This window comes from Hypanus sabinus, unplaced genomic scaffold (genome assembly GCF_030144855.1).
Source record: "Hypanus sabinus isolate sHypSab1 unplaced genomic scaffold, sHypSab1.hap1 scaffold_316, whole genome shotgun sequence".
Lineage (NCBI taxonomy): Eukaryota > Metazoa > Chordata > Chondrichthyes > Myliobatiformes > Dasyatidae > Hypanus > Hypanus sabinus.
In genome coordinates, this window is record NW_026781227.1 from 175,021 (window position 1) to 192,409 (window position 17,389).

General features: G+C 43.9%; 1 protein-coding gene across 1 annotated transcript in view; it reads right to left on the minus strand.

Annotated features, from left to right (window-relative positions):
• Positions 1 to 940: 940 nt before the first annotated feature.
• LOC132388401 (uncharacterized) overlaps positions 941 to 17,389 on the minus strand; it is a 30,649-nt gene continuing 14,200 nt past the window's right edge. Inside the window, exons 7-12 of the mRNA XM_059960753.1 lie at positions 15,603 to 15,710; positions 13,008 to 13,115; positions 11,353 to 11,460; positions 4,428 to 4,535; positions 1,831 to 1,938; positions 941 to 1,081 (exon numbers count right to left, since the gene is read on the minus strand). Coding sequence (XP_059816736.1) covers positions 941 to 1,081; positions 1,831 to 1,938; positions 4,428 to 4,535; positions 11,353 to 11,460; positions 13,008 to 13,115; positions 15,603 to 15,710 — 681 coding nt within the window. The remainder of the gene's footprint in view (positions 1,082 to 1,830; positions 1,939 to 4,427; positions 4,536 to 11,352; positions 11,461 to 13,007; positions 13,116 to 15,602; positions 15,711 to 17,389) is intronic.

Sequence of the window (17,389 nt, forward strand, 5' to 3'; positions counted from 1 at the left end):
GAACATCAATTGAAATTGTTCTAGCAAACGGCACGAAGTGCTGGACGATCTCAGCAGGTCATGGAGTATCTATGGAAATGAATAAGCAGTCTACGTATTGGGCCAAGATAGTTCTGTATGGGAAAGAACGGAGCATGAGCCAGAATAAGAAGGTGGGGCGATGTACATTCTCCCCATCACCTCACAATAAAGGTTCTCTGGCTTTCATTGCCTTATTTTCACTATGGACATCCTGTCCCTAAACACTTCCATCGCCCATCTGGAAAACCGTGAATATCTCGGCTTCCTACTGGACAACAGGCCTAATCTTTTGCAAGTTGTTGCTGTGTGCTGGCACGATTCAAACACTTTGGAAGTTCAGATTTTGAAGTTTGATTTCTTTTTGTATCGTTCTGAATGGAAGGTTTACGAGATTAATCACTGAACTGAAGCTACCTATAGAAATACAATGCAACATGTACCCAATCAGGGAATGCCTCTCAGTGTTCCTCAGAGCATGTAGATTACAAGAGAAAAAATTACCAATTAGCACGATGGTAGACAAATGGAAGTTTATGAATCCTATGATCCGTTCTGTGAACCTTTGTAATGTTGCTTGCACTAATCAACTACCTAAGTAAATCTGTACGAATTAAAACTATTTGTGAATGTAAAGTAAGCTGAAAGCTGCTTGGATTGGAGGGCATTTTTTACGAAGAGAGGTTGAGAGAGCTAAGGCCTTTATCTTTGGATCGAAGGGGGATGAGAGCCAACTTGATATAGGTGTACAAGAGGTATAGAGCAAGTGGACAGCCAAAGACATTTTCCCAGTAGGGAAATGACCAAATATTTTTTCGCGTTTCACACCAGACAGTCAGCCACTCTTTCCTGGCGGGTGCTGTCAGGATTGGTCTCCTTTCCGATTAACCATGTTCCTGCACCGACCCCTTTGTTTTTTTTTTCATTTACGAAGCCGTGTGGTCAGCTCGATGCTTAACCAGGCACGGATAGAAAGCATGCTCGAAGGTGGACCGACTTGGATTCGATCTTGGGAACCTTCGCTCCGGAGTCCGGCGCTGATGCCATTGCGCCACCAGTCAGCCTAATGGCCAATATAAGGAGCATAACTTTGAAGTGTTGGAAGAATACTTCCACGTTCTTCGAACTCCGCAAAGTACAGGGGAAATCTCAGGGATACTTTAATGACACATTGAGAGAGGTGGGTGTATGTAGGAACCTGCCAGAGGTGGTGGTAGAGCCAGATCCTTTACGTGCATTTCGGAAACTCCGAGACAGGCATATGGGTGAAAGGAAAATAGATGACTATGTAAAAGAGAAGGTTCAATTTATGTTCGAGTATGTTACAAGGTCAACAGCACACCAAAGGGCCTGTACTCTACTGGACTGTACTGTTCCATGTTCCAAATTGGAATGAAGGCAGTGATTACAAAAGGAAAATAGTGTGGATTTCAGGCATCCATTCAGTTAGTGGTTTGAAACGGACTGCAGTACACAGACAAAGTCTCTGCCGATTGTTTTTTGGGATCTTCGGGATGTGCCAGTTTATTCAGAGCAAAGGCAGGAAATCCGCAGCTAGAGAAAGGGATGTCAATGAGACAAAGTCCCAGTCACCGCAGGGCCGTGTGTGTGAGTGCGACTGTCTCGTGGGGCACAAACCAGCTTCATCTGAGAGACTCCCTCAATCTGCCAGTGACTCAGAAGAGTGGGAGATGAAGAATGCCCGTGTGGAAATGGGAGCAAACGTCAACCAAGCTATATGGACTTGTGTTCCAACCAGTTATCCAGCCGCAATAGGAACATAGTTTTTGTCTTTTCTTTTCCATGCCTTACCGTTTTCACAATTGTTTCCATAGAAATCTTGATCACATGTGCACATGATCCCAGTAGGCAATTCAGAACACTTTCCTCTTCCATTGCAGGTTGTTGAATTGCATTTCTCTGCGGAAACAACAGTATAAATGTTCACGTTGAACCCACGTCAGTCAGCAAGCGTTCGTGTGAGAGGACTTCATAGAATTAGCCTGTTCTGTGTATTTAATGTTGATACAAATCCTTGTCCAAGCACACACGTACACTCTCTGTGAATGCCCTAACGCTCCCTCCGCAGCTCTTCCCAACAGACGGGCACATTCTCATCCTGCACTGATCATTTTTCATCTGTTATTGCTGCCGTATCAAAAATTTATACAACTGCTTGCTTTATTATAATCATACCTGTAACATTATACTGGTCATATATATGTGTCTTATAATGCCCTACCTTTGGACAACATTGGTGGCGTGGAAAGGGGAGACGTGCAGCGTGGGCAACAGTTGGTCTTCCAATCAGAACCCTGCCTGGGCTTGCGCCCTTGGAAACTTTCCAAGGTGCTAATCCATGTCCTAACGAGACTAACGGAGGCCTATATGACTTATATACCTTGCAATTTCTCTCAAACTGCCTTTCTTCTGGCAATGACACTCAGTGAGTTGTGGTGATATTATATAGAGACGGTGCGTACTGGATCGTAACTATATGTACTGTGTTGTGCACCTTGGCCCCAGAGGAACGATAGTCTGTTCAGATATATACAAGTGTACGGTTAAAGAACAATAAACTTGAACTTCAATTGAAATTGTTCTAGCAAACGGCACAAAGTGCTGGACGATCTCAGCAGGTCATGGAGTATCTATGGAAATGAATAAGCAGTCTACGTATTGGGCCAAGATCGTTCTGTTTGGGAAAGAACGGAGCATGAGCCAGAATAAGAAGGCGGAGCGATGTACATTCTCACCATCACCTCAATAATAAAGGTTCTCTGGCTTTCATTGCCTTATTTTCACTATGGACATCCTGTCCCTAAACACTTCCATCGCCCATCTGGAAAACCGTAAATATCTCGGCTTCCTACTGGACAACAGGCCTAATCTTTTGCAAGTTGTTGCTGTGTGCTGGCACGATTCAAACACTTTGGAAGTTCAGATTTTGAAGTTTGATTTCTTTTTGTATCGTTCTGAATGGAAGGTTTACGAGATTAATCACTGAACTGAAGCTATCTATAGAAATACAAAGCAACATGTCCCAAATCAGGGAATGCCTCTCAGTGTTCCTCAGAGCATGTAGATTACAAGAGAAAAAATTACCAATTAGCACGATGGTAGACAAATGGAAGTTTATGAATCCTATGATCCATTCTGTGAACCTTTGTAATGTTGCTTGCACTAATCAACTACCTAAGTAAATATGTACGAATTAAAACTATTTGTGAATTTAAAGTAAGCTGAAAGCTGCTTGGATTGGAGGGCATTTTTTACGAAGAGAGGTTGAGAGAGCTAAGGCCTTTATCTTTGGATCGAAGGGGGATGAGAGCCAACTTGATATAGGTGTACAAGAGGTATAGAGCAAGTGGACAGCCAAAGACATTTTCCCAGTAGGGAAATTACAATTTTTTTTCGCGTTTCACACCAGACAGTCAGCCACTCTGTCCTGGCGGGTGCTGTCAGGATTGGTCTCCTTTCCGATTAACCATGTTCCTGCACCGACCCCTTTGTTTTTTTTTCATTTACGAAGCCGTGTAGTTAGCTCGATGCTTAACCAGGCACGGATAGAAAGCATGCTCGAAGGTGGACCGACTTGGATTCGATCTTGGGAACCTTCGCTCCGGAGTCCGGCGCTGATGCCATTGCGCCACCAGTCAGCCTAATGGCCAATATAAGGAGCATAACTTTGAAGTGTTGGAAGAATACTTCCACGTACTGCGAACTCCGCAAAGTACAGGGGAAATCTCAGGGATACTTTAATGATACAGAGAGAGGTGGGTGTATGTAGGAACCTGCCAGAGGTGGTGGTAGAGCCAGATCCTTTACGTGCATTTCGGAAACTCCGAGACAGACATATGGGTGAACGGAAAATAGATGACTATGTAAAAGAGAAGGTTCAATTTATGTTCGAGTATGTTACAAGGTCAACAGCGCACCAAAGGGCCTGTACTCTACTGGACTGTACTGTTCCATGTTCCAAATTGGAATGAAGGCAGTGATTACAAAAGCAAAATAGTGTGGATTTCAGGCATCCATTCAGTTAGTGGTTTGAAACGGACTGCATTACACAGACAAAGTCTCTGCCGATTGTTTTTTTGGGATCTTCGGGATGTGCCAGTTTATTCAGAGCAAAGGCAGGAAATCCGCAGCAAGAGAAAGGGATGTCAATGAGACAAAGTCCCAGTCACCGCAGGGCCGTGTGTGTGAGTGCGACTGTCTCGTGGGGCACAAACCAGCTTCATCTGAGAGACTTCCTCAATCTGCCAGTGACTCAGAAGAGTGGGAGATGAAGAATGCCCGTGTGGAAATGGGAGCTAACGTCAACCAAGCTTTATGGACTTGTGTTCCAACCCGTTATCCAGCCGCTATAGGAACATAGTTTTTGTCTTTTCTTTTCCATGCCTTACCGTATTCACAGTTGTTTCCATAGAAACCTTGATCACATTTGCACATGATCCCAGCAGGCAATTCAGAACACTTTCCTCTTCCATTGCAGGTTGTTGAATTGCATTTCTCTGCGGAAACAACAGTATAAATGTTCACATTGAACCCATGTCAGTCAGCAAGCGTTCGTGTGAGAGGACATCATAGAATTAGCCTGTTCTGTATATTTAATACTGATACAAATCTTTGTCCAAGCACACACGTATACCCTCTTTGAATGCCATATCGCTCCCTCCGCAGATCTTCCCAACTGCCCGGCACATTCTCATCCTGCACTGATAATTTTTCATCCGTTATTGCTGCTGTTTCAAAAAGTTTATACAACTGCTTGCTTTATTATAATCATACCTGTAACAATATACTGGTATTATAAATCTCATATATATGTGTTTTATATGCCCTTCCCTTGGACAACATTGGTGGCGTGGAGAGGGGAGACCTGCAGCTTGGGCAACTGCGGGTCTTCCAAAAAAAAAAACACTGACTGGGCTTACGCCCTGGAATCCTTCCAAGGTACTAATCAATCACCTATCGAGACTACGGAGGTCTATATGTCTTATATACCTTGCAATGTCTATCAAATTGCCAGTCTTCAGGCAATGACACTCAGTGATTTGTGGTGATGTTATTTTGAGACGGGGCGTGCTGGATCGTAAGTATATGTAGTGTGACTATATTTACTGTGTTGTGCACCTTGGCCCCAGAGGGACGATGGTCTGTTCAGATATATACAAGTGTACGGTTAAAGAACAATAAACTTGAACTTCAATTGAAATTGTTCTAGCAAACGGCACAAACTGGTGAACGATCTCAGCAGGTCATGGATAATCTATGGAAATGAATAAGCAGTCTACGTATTGGGCCGAGATACTTCTGTGTGGGAAAGAACGGTGCATGAGCCAGGATAAGAAGGTGGAGCGATGTTGATTCTCACCATCACCTCAATAATAAAGATTCTCTGGCTTTCATTACCTTATTTTCACTATGGATATCCTGTCCCTAAACTCCTCCATCTCCCATCTGGAAAACCTTAAATATCTCGGCTTCCTACTGGACAACAGGCCTAATCTTTTGCAAGTTGCTGCTGTGTGCCGACAGGATTCAAACATTTTGGAATTTCAGATTTTGAGGTTTGATTTCTTTTTGTATTGTGCTGGATGGAAATTTTTCGAGATTAATCACTGAACAGAAGCTACCTATAGAAATACAAAGCAACATGTACCCAATCAGGGAATGCCTCTCAGTGTTCCTCAGAGCATGTAGATTGCAAGAGGCAAAATTAACAATAAGCATGATGCTAGACAAATCGAAGTTTATGAATCCTATGATCCGTTCTGTGACCCTTTGTAATGTGGCTTGCACTAATCAACAACCTAAGTAAATATGTAAGAACTAAACCTATTGGTGAATGTAAAGTAAGCTGAAAGCTGCTTGGATTGGAGGGCATCCTTTATGAAGAGAGGTTGAGAGATCTAAGGCCTTTATCTTTGGAACGAAGGGGGATGACAGCCATCTTGATAATGGTGTACAAGAGGTATAGAGCATGTGGACAGCCAAAGGCATTTCCCCATTACGGAAATGACCAAATTTCTTTTCGCGTTTCGCACCAGACAGTCAACCACTCTGGCCTGGCGCGTGCTGTCAGGATTGGTCTCCTTTCGGATTAAACATGGTATGAACGTTCCTGAACCGACCACTTTGTTTTTTTTTAGTTACGAAGCCGTGTGGCTTGCTCGATGCTTAACCAGGCACGGATAGAAAGCATGCTCGAAGCTGGACCGACTTGTCCTCTTTTGGAAGAGGACAGCGAGCCTTTGAGAGCGAGTGCGGCGGCGGCCATTTTCGAATTGTCCAATTGCGTCTCAGATCGGAGTTTTGAGACGCGGGGCTGCGCAGGCGCGTGAAGGAGGCCTGGGAAAGAGGGAAGATATAAAAAGAACGCAGCCTTAAGAAGCGGGCAGCTTCGTTTGCGGGAAACAGTGTGCACCGGGAGCAGCGTGTGGGGCTTGGGCTCAGGGGGCTTAGGCGGAAGGGGGCACAGTAGGCTTATCTTTTAGTTCTTGTTATTTTCAATTATTCAGGAAGTATGAGTGTGCGGGCAGCTTGTTGTTCTCAGTGTCAGATGTGGGAGGTCCTGGAGTCTCCGAGACTCCCGGACGTCCACATCTGCGCCAGGTGCACCGAACTGCAGCTCCTGAGGGACCGAGTTAGGGAACTGGAGCTGCAGCTCGATGACCGTCGCCTGGTCAGGGAGAGTGAGGAGGTGATTGAGAGGAGTTACAGGCAGGTGGTCACTCCGGGGCCACGGGAGGCAGATAGGTGGGTCACGGTCAGGAAGGGGAAGAGGCAGGTACTAGAGAGTACCCAGTGGCTGTACCCCTTGACAATAAATTCTCGTGTTTGAGTAATGTTGGGGAGGACAGCCTACCTGGTGGAATTGACAGTGGCCGGGTCACCGGCACAGAGGACGGCCCTGCAGCTCAGAAGGTTAGGGATAGAATAAAGAGGACCATAGTAATAGGGTACAGACAGGCGGTTCAGTGGAGGTGATCGGGAGTCCCGGATGGTAATTTGCCTTCCTGGTGCCAGGGTTCGGGACGTTTCTGATCGCGTCCAAGATATCCTGAAGTGGGAGGGTGAGGAGCCAGAGGTCGTGGTACATGTATGTACCAATGACATAGGTAGGAAAGGGGCAGAGGTCCTGTAACGAGAGTATAGGGAGTTAGGAAGGCAGTTAAGAAGAAGGAACGCATAGGTAGTAATCTCGGGATTACTGCCTGTGCCACGCGACAGCGAAAGTAGGAATAGAATTAGGTGGAGAATGAATGCGTGGCTGTGGGATTGGAGCAGGGGGCAGGAATTCAAGGTTCTGGATCATTGGGACCTCTTTTGGGGCAGGCGTGACCTGTTCAAGAAGGTCGGGTTGCACTTGAATCCCGGGGGGACCAATATCCTAGCGGGGAGGTTTGCTAGTGCTACAGGGAAGACTTTAAACGAGTAAGATGGGGGCGGGGCGGGAATCAATTTGAGGAGTCTATGGGAGAGGAGGTTAGTTCACCAGTAGAGCAAGTAAATAGACAGTGTGTGAGGGAGGAAAGGCAGGTGATGTAGAAGGGATACGCTCAGCCCGAAGATGTAGGGGAGAAGAAAGAAAAGGATAATAAATTTGAATGCACTGTTAGGGATGAATAGAGAGGAGGAGGTGGAGAGTATCTTAAATGTATCTATTTTAATGCTAGGAACATTGTAAGAAAGGTGGATGTGCTTAAAGCTTGGATTGATACCTGGAATAATGATGTTGTAGCTATTAGTGAAATATGTTTGCAGGAAGGGTGTGATTGGCAACTAAATATTCCTGGATTTAGTTGCTTCAGGTGTGATAGAGTAGGGGGGGCCAGAGGAGGAGGTGTTGCATTGCTTGTCCGAGAAAATCTTATGGCGGTGCTTTGGAAGGACAGATTAGAGAGCTCCTCTAGGGAGGCTATTTGAGTGGAATTGAGGAATGGGAAAGGTGTAGTAACACTGATAGGAGTGTATTATAGGCCACCTAATGGGGAGCGAGAGTTGGAAGAGCAAATGTGTAAGGAGATAGCAGATAGTTGTAGTAAACACAAAATGGTGACTGTGGGAGATTTTAATTTTCTACACGTAGACTGGGAAGCTCATTCTGGTAAAGGGCTGGATGGTTTAGAGTTTGTGAAATGTGTGCAGGATAGTTTTTTGCAACAATACATTGAAGTACCGACTAGAGATGGGGCAGTGTTGGATCTCCTGTTAGGGAATGCGATAGGTCAGCTGACAGATGTATGTGTTGGGGAGCACTTTGGGTCCAGTGATCACAATAGCATTAGCTACAATATAATTATGGAGAAGGACAGGACAGGACCCAGAGTTGAGATTTTTGATTGGAGAAAGGCGAACATTGAGGAGATGCGAAGGGATTTAAAGAGAGTGGATTTGGTCAAGTTGTTTTAATGGAAGGATGTGATAGAGAAATGGAGGTCATTTAAGGGTGAAATTATGAGGGTACAGAATCTTTATGTTCCTGTTCGGTTGAAAGGAAAGCTTAAAGGTCTGAATGCACCATGGTTTTCAAGGGATATTAGAAATTTGGTTCGGAAAAAGAGGGATGTCTACAATAGATATAGGCAGCATGGAGTAAAGTAATCGAGGAATATAAAGAATGTAAAAGGAATCTTAAGAAAGAGATTAGAAATGCTAAAAGAAGATATGAGGTTGGTTTGGCAAATAAGATGAAAGTAACTACGAAAGGTCTCTGCAGTTATATTAAACGCAAGAGGATAGTGAGGGATAAAATTGGCCCCTTAGAGAATCAGAGTGGTCAGCTATGTGTGGAGCCGAGGGAGATGGGAGAGATTTTGAACGATATCTTCTCTTCTGTATTCACTACGGAGAAGGATATTGAATTGTGTAAGGTGTGGGAAACAAGTAAGGAAGTTATGGAACCTATGACAATTAAAGAGGTGGAAGTTAACTTTAAATTAAGAAATTAAGAAATTTAAAAGTGGATAAATCCCCCAGTCCTGACAGGATATTCCCCAGGTCCTTGAGGGAAGTTTGTGTAGAAATAGCAGGAGCTCTGACGGAGATCTTTAAGATGTCATTAGAAACGGGGATTGTGCCGGAGGATTGGCGTATTGCTCATGTGGTTCCATTGTTTAAAAAGGGGTCTAGAAGTAAGCCTAGCAATTATAGACCTGTCAGTTTGACATCAGTGGTGGGTTAATTAATGGAAAGTATTCTTAGAGATAGTATTAATAATTATCTGTATAGCCAACATGGATTTGTGCGTGGAATGTCATGTTTGACAAACATTATTGAATGTTTTGAAGAGGTTACGAGGAATGTTGACGAGGGTAAGGCAGTGGATGTAGTCTACCTGGACTTCAGCAAAGCCTTTGACAAAGTTCCACATGGAAAGGTAGCTAAGAAGGTTCAGTCGTTAGGTATTAATGCTGGAGTGATAAAATGGATTCAACAGTGGCTAGCTAGGAGATGCCAGAGAGTAGTGGTGGAAAATTGTTTATTGGGATAGAGGCCGGTGACTAGCGGGGTGCCTCAGGGATCTGCTTTGGGCCCAAGGTTGTTTGTAATATACATAAATGATCAGGAGGATGGTGTATTAAATTGGATTAGTAAGTATGCCGATGACACTAAGGTAGGAAGTGTTGTGGATAATGAGGTTGGTTTTCAAAGCTTGCAGGGAGATTTTTGCCGGTTAGAAGAATGGGCTGAACGTTGGCAGATGGAGGTTAATGCTGAGAAGTGTGAGGTTCTACAGTTTGGCAGGAATAATCCAAATAGAACATACAGGGTAAATGGTAGGGCATTGAGGAATGCAGAGGAACAGAGAGATCTAGGAATAACAGTGCATATTTCCCTGAAGGTGGAGTCTCATGTAGATAGGGTGGTGAAGAAGGCTTTTGGATGCTGGCCTTTGTAAATCAAAGCATTGAGTACAGAAGTTGGGATGTAATGTTAAACTTGTACAAGGCATTGGTAAGGCCAAATTTTGAATATTGTGTACAGTTCTGGTCAGCGAATTATAGGAAAGATATCAATAAATTAGAGAGAGAGCAGAGACTATTTACTGGGATGTTACCTAGGATTCAGCACTTAAGTTACAGAGAAAGGTTGAACAAGTTAGCTCTCTATTCATTGGAGCGTAGAAGGTTGAGTAGGGATTTGATCGAGGTATTTAAAATTTCCAGAGGGATAGATAGAGTTGACGTGAATAGGCTGTTTCCATTGAGAGTAGGGGAGATTCAAACGAGAGGACATGATTTGAGAGTTAGGGGGCCGAAGTTTCAGGGAAACACGAGGGGGTATTTCTTTACTCAGAGAGTGATAGCTGTGTGGAATGAGCTTCCTGTAGAAGTAGTAGAGGCCAGTTCAGTTGTGTCATTTAAGGTAAAATTGGATAGGTATATGGACAGGAAATGTGTGGAGGGTTATGGACTGAGTGCGGGTAGGTGGGACTAGGAGAGATTGAGAGTTCGGCACGGACTAGGAGGGCCGAGATGGCCTGTTTCCGTGCTGTGATTGTTATATGGTTATATGGATTCGATCTCGGGAACCTTCGCTCCGGAGTCCGGCACTGATGCCATTGCGCCACCAGACAACCTAATGGCCAATATAAGGAGCATAACTTTGAACTGTTGGAAGACAACTTCGAAGTTCTCCGAACACTGCAAAGTACAGGGGGAATCTCAGGGATAGTTTATTTACTCAGAGAGAGGTGGATTTATGGAACAACCTGACAGAGGTGGTGGTAGAGCCAGTTCATTTGGGAGCATTTCTGAAACTCTGGGTCAGGCATATGGGTGAAAGAAAAATAGATGACTATGCAAGAGAGAAGTTTTAATTCATGTTCGAATATGTTACAAGGTCAACGGCATACCAAAGGACCTGTACTGTACAGTGCTGTACTGTTCCATGTTCCAAATTGGAAAGAAGGCAGTGGTTACAAAGAGAAAGTAGTGTGGGATTTGCGGCATCGATTCAGTTAGTGGTTTGAAACGGACTGCCTTACACAGTCAAATTCTCTGCCGATTGTGTTTTTGGGATCTTCGGGATCTGCCAGGTTATTCAGAGCAAAGACAGGAAATTCGCAGCAAGAGAAAGGGATGTCAATGAGACAGAGTCCCAGTCACCGCAGGGTTTGTGTTTGCGACAGTTTGGTGGGGCACAAACCAGCTTCATCTGAGAGACTCCCTCAATCTGTCAGTAACTCAGAAGAGTGGCTGATGAAGAATGCCCGTGTGGAAATGGGAGCTAACGTCAACCAAGCTTTATGGACTTGTGTTCCAACCAGTTATCCAGCCGCAATAGGAACATATTTTTTGTCTTTTCTTTTCCATGCCTTACCGTATTCACAATTGTTTCCATAGAAACCTTGATCACATGTGCACCTGAGCCCAGTAGGCAGTTCAGAACACGTTCCTCTTCCATTGCAGGTTGTTGAATTGCATTTCTCTGTGGAGACAACAGTATAAATGTTCACATTGAACCCACGTCAGTCAGCAAGCGTTCGTGTGAGAGGACTTCATAGAATTAGCCAGTTCTGTATATTTAATACTGATGTAACACCTACCTATAGAAATACAAAGCAACATGTACCCAAGCAGGGAATTAGTCTCAGTGTTCCCAAGAGCATGTAGATTACAAGAGACAAAATTAACAATAAGCACGATGGCAGACAAATGGAAGTTTATGAATCCTAAGCTCCGTTCTGTGATCCTTTGTAACGTTGATTGCTCTAATCAACAACCTAAGTTATAATGTACGAACTAAAACTATTGGTGAATGTAAAGTAAGCTGAAAGCTGCTTGGATTGGAGGGCATCTTTATGAAGAAAGGTTGAGAGATCTAAGGCCTTTCCCTTTTGAACGAATGGGGATGAGATCCAACTTGATATAGGTGTACAAGAGGTATAGAGCAAGTGGACAGCCAAAGACATTTTCACAGTACGGAAATGACCAGATCTTTTTTTTTTCTAGTTTCGCACCAGACAGTCAGTACTTTGACCTGGCATGTGCTGTCAGTATTAGTCTCCTTTCCGATCAACCATGGTATGTACGTTCCTGAACCGACTGTATGTTTTTTTTTTTATTCACGAGGCCGTGTGGCTATCTCGGATAGAAATACCCGGCACGGATAGAAAGCATGCTCGAAGTTGGCCCGACTTGGATTCGATCTCTCGAACCTCCGCTCCGGGGCCCGGCGCTAATACCATTGCGCCACCAGGCAGGCTAATGACAAATATAAGGAGCATAACTTTGAAGTGTTGGGAGAACACTTCGAAGCTTGCAGAACACAGCAAAGTTCAAAGTTCAACGAACACTGCAAAGGACAGGGGGGATCTTAGGTATAGAGTATTTACACAGAGAGGGGTGAGTGTATGGAACAAGCTGTCAGAGGTGGTATTAGAGCCAGATCCTTTCGGAGCATTTCGGAAAATCTGAGACAGGCATATGGGTGGAAGATAAATGTAGGGCTATGCAGAAGAGATTGATTAATTTATGTTCGAATATGTTAAAAGGTCAACGGCACACCACAGGGCCTGTACTGTACTGTGCTGTACAGTTCAATGTTCCAAATTGGAATGAAGGCAGTGGTTACTAAAAATAGTGTGGGATTTGCGGCATCCATTCAGTTAGTGTTTTGAAACGGACTGCCTTACTCAGACAAATTCTCTGCCGATTGTGCATTTGGAAACTTGGGGATGTGCCAGGTTATTCAGAGCAAAGGTAGGAAATTCGCAGCTAGAGAAAGGGATGTCAATGAGACAGAGTCCCAGTCACCGCAGGGCCGTGTGTGTGAGTGCGACTGTCTGGTGGGGCACAAAACAGCTTCATTTGAGAGACTCCCTCAATCTGCCAGTAACTCAGAAGAGTGGGAGATGAAGAATGCCCGTGTGGAAATGGGAGCTAACGTCAACCAAGCTTTATGGAATTGTGTTCCAACCAGTTATCCAGCCGTAATGGGAACATATTTTTTGTCGTTTCTTTTCCATGCCTTACCGTATTCACATTTGTTTCCATAGAAACCTTGATCACATGTGCACCTGAGCCCAGCAGGCAGTTCAGAACACGTGCCTCTTCCATTGCAGGTTGTTGAATTGCATTTCTCTGCGGAGACAACAGTATAAATTTTCTCATTGAACCGACTTCAGACAACAAGCGTTAGTGTTAGAGGACTTTGTAGAATTAGCCTGTTCTGTATATTTAATACAGATGTAAAACTTTGTCCAAGCACCAACGTCCACCCTGCTTGAATGTCCTAACTCTCTCTCCGCAGCTCTTCCCAACTTCCCAGCTCTTCTCTCATCCTGCAACGGTCATTTTTCATCTGTTATTGCTGCTGTTTCAAATATTTATTCAACTACTTGCTTTATTATAATCATACTTGTAACATTATACTGGTTATACACTTGTCATATATAAGTGTCTTAAATGCTCTTCCCTTGGGCAACATTGTTGGCGTGGAGAGGGGAGTCGTGCAGCGTGGGCAACTGCTGGTCTTCCAAACAGAACCCGGCCTGGGCTTGCGCCCTGGAAACCTTCCAAGGTGCTAATCCATGTCCTATCGAGACTACCGGAGGTCTATATGTCTTATATTCCTTGCAATTTCAATCTACCTGCCAGTTTTCAGGGAATTACACTGAGTGATTTGTGGTGATATTATTTTGTGACTGTGTGTGCTGGATCTTAACTATATGTACCGTGACTATATTTTCAGTGTTGTGCACCTTGTCCCCTCAGGAACGATGGTCTGTTCAGCTTTATGCATGTGTATGGTTAAAGAACAATAATCTTGAACTTGAATTGAAATTGGTCGAGCAAAGGGCACAAAGTGCTGGAGGATCTCAGCAGCTCAGGTAGTATCAATGGAAATTAATAAACAGTCTAAGTTTTGGGCAGAAATACTTCTGTATGGGATAGGAAGGAGCATGAGGCAGAATAAGAAGTTGGAGGGAGGTAGATTCTCTCCATCACCTCAATAATCAAAGTGATCTGGCTTTCATTACATTACTTTCACTATGGACATCCTGTCCCTAAACACTTCCATCCCCCATCAGGAAAACTGTAAATATCTCGGCTTCTTACAAGACTACAGGCCTAAATATTTGGAAGTTGGTGCTGCGTGCAGGCAGGATTCAAAGATTTTCAAAGTTCAGATTTTGAAGATTTTTTTTTTGTATCGTAGTGGATGGAAAGTTTACGAGATTAATCACAGGACAGAAGCTACCTATAGAAATACAAAGCAACATGTACCCAATCAGGGCATATCCTCAGAGCATATTGATTACAAGAGACAAAATTAACAATAAGCACGATGGTAGACAAATGGAAGTTTATGAATCCTGTGATTCATTCTGGGACTCTTTGGAATGTTGCCTTATCTAATCAATAACTAATACTGTTGGTGAATGCAAAGTAAGCTGAAAGCTGCTTGGCTTGGAGGGATCTTTTACGAAGAGAGGTTAAGAGAGCTAAGGCCTTTCTCTTTGGATCGAAGGAGGATGAGAGCCAACTTGTTATAGGTGTACAAGAGGTATATATCAAGTGGACAACCAAAGACATTTTCCCAGTTCGGAAATGACCAATCTTTCTTTTCGCGTGTCGCACCAGACAGTCAGCCACACTGGCCTGTCGCCTGCTGCCAGAATTGGTCTCCTTTCGGATTAACCATGGTATGAACGTTCCTGAACCGCCCTGTTTGTTTCTTTATTAACCAGGCCTGGAGGCTAGCTCGATGCATAACCAGGCACGGATAGAAAGCATGCTCCAAGGTGGCCAGACTTGGATTCGATCTCTGGAACCTTCGCTCCGGAGTCAGGCACTGAAGCCATTGCGCCACCAGTCATCGTAATGGCCAATAAAAGGAGCAGAACTTTGCAGTGTTGGGAGAACACTTCAAAGTTCTCCGAACACTACAAAGTAAAGGTGGGATCTCAGGGAAATTTTATTTACACAGAAAGAAGTGGGTGTATGGAACAACCCGCCAGAGGTGGCGGTAGAGCCAGATGCTTTAGGAGCATTTCTGAAACTCTGAGACAGGCATATGGCTGGAAGAAAAAAGTACTACTATGCAGAAGAGATGCGTTAATTTATTTACGAATATGTTAAAGGTCAACGGCACACTAAAGGACCTGTAATGTACTATGCTGTAAATTTCCATTTTCCAAATTGGTATGAAGGCAGTGGTTACAAAGAGAAAATAGTGTGGGATTTGCGGCATCCATTCAGGTAGCGGTTTGAAACGGACTGCCTTACACAGACAAAGACTCTGCCGATTGTGCATTTGGGATCGTCTGGATGTGCCAGGTTATTCAGAGAAAAGGCAGGAAATTCGTAGCTAGAGAAAGGGATGACAATGAGACAGAGGGCCTGTCAACGCAGGGCCGTGTGTGTGAGTGCGACTGTACGGTGGTGCACAAACCAGCTTCATCTGAGAGACTCACTCAATCTGCCAGTAACTCTGCAGAGTGGGTGATGAAGAATGCCCGTGTGGAAATGGGAGCTGTCCTCAACGAAGCTTTATGGAATTGTGTTCCAAACAGTTATCCAGCCGTACTAGGAACATATTTTTTGTCTTTCTTTTCCATGCCTTACCGTTTTCACAATTGTTTCCATAGAATCCTTGGTCACATGTGCACCTGAGCCCAGTAGGCAGTTCAGAACACGTGCCTCTTCCATTGCAGGTTGTTGAATTGCATTTCTCTGAGGAGACAACAGTTTTAATGTTCACATTGAACGCACGTCAGTCAGCAAGTGTTCGTGTTAGAGGACTGCATAGTTTTAGACTGTCTGTAGAACTAATCCAGATATAAAAATTTGTCCAAGCACACACGTACAGCCTATCTGAATGCCCCAACGCTCCCACCGCATCAATTTCCAACTCGCGGGCATACTGTCATCCTGCACTGGTCATTCGTCATCTATATTTTCTGCTGTTTCACATGTTTATTCAACTGCTGGCTTTATTATAATCATACCTGTAACATTATAATGGTTATATATATGCCTTACATGCCCTTCCTTTGAACAACATTGTAGGTATGGAGAGGGGAGACTTGCAGCTTGGGCAACTGCTGGTCTTCCCAAAAAACAAACCCTGCCCAGGCCTGCGCCATGGAAACTTTCCGAGGTGCTAACCCGTGGTCTACCGAGACTAACGGAGCCCCATACATCTTATATACCTTGCGATTTCTATAAACCTGCCACTCTTCAGGCCATAACACTCAGTCATTTGTGGTGATATTATTTTGTGACTGTGCGTGCTGGATCGTAATTATACGTGCTGTGACGATTTTTTCTGTGTTGTGCATCTTGGCCTCAGAGGGACGTTGTTTTGTTCAGCTTTATACAAGTATATGGGTGAAGAACAATAAATTTGAAATTGAATTGTAATTGGTCAAGCAAGGGGCGCAAAATGCCAGTGGATCTCAGGAGTTCAGGGAGTATCCATGCAAATGAATAAACAGTCTACGTTTTGGGCCGAGATACCTCTGTATAGGAAAGAACGGAGCATGAGCCAGAATAAAAAGGTGGAGGGAGTTTGAATCTCTCCATCACCTCAATAATCAAAGTTATCTGGCTTTCATTGCCTTATTTTCACCATGGACATACAGTCCATACACACTTCCATAACCTATCAGGAAGTCCGTAAATCTCCCGGCTTCTTTCTGGAAAACAGGCTTCATCATTTGCAAGTTTTTGCTGTGAATTTGAACTTTAATTTTTTTGCATCGTGGTGGATGGAACGTTTATGATATTTATCACAGAATGGAAGCTACCTATTGAAATACAAAGCAAAATGTACCCAAGCAGGGTATGCTGATTAGTGTTCCTCAGACCATGTAAATTACAAGAGAGAATTTTAGCAATAAGCCTGATGGTAGACAAATGGAAGATTATTTGTGATCGATTTTGGGACTCTTTGTAATGTTGCTTGCTCTAATCAACAACCTAAGAAATTATGTAAGAACAAATACTATTGGTGAATGAAAAGTAAGCTGAAAGCTGTTTGGATTGTAGGGCATGTTTCATGAAGATAGGCTGAGAGAGCTAAGGCCGTTATCTTTATAGCGAAGGGGGATGACAGTCAACTTGTTATAGGTATACAAGAGGAATAGATCAAGGGGACTGCCAAAGTCATTTTCCAAGAATGTGAATAACCAATTTTTTTTCGCGTGTCGCACCAGACAGTCAGCCATTCCTGTCTGGCGAGTGGTGTCAGGATTGGTCTCCTTTCGGATTAATAATGGTATGAGCGTTCCTGACACGACCCTTTTTCTTATTTACAAGGCCGAGTGGTTAGCTCAGTGCTTAACCTGGCACGGATAGAAAGCTCGAAGATGGCCCGACTTTGATTCAAACTCGGGAACTTTCGCTCCGGA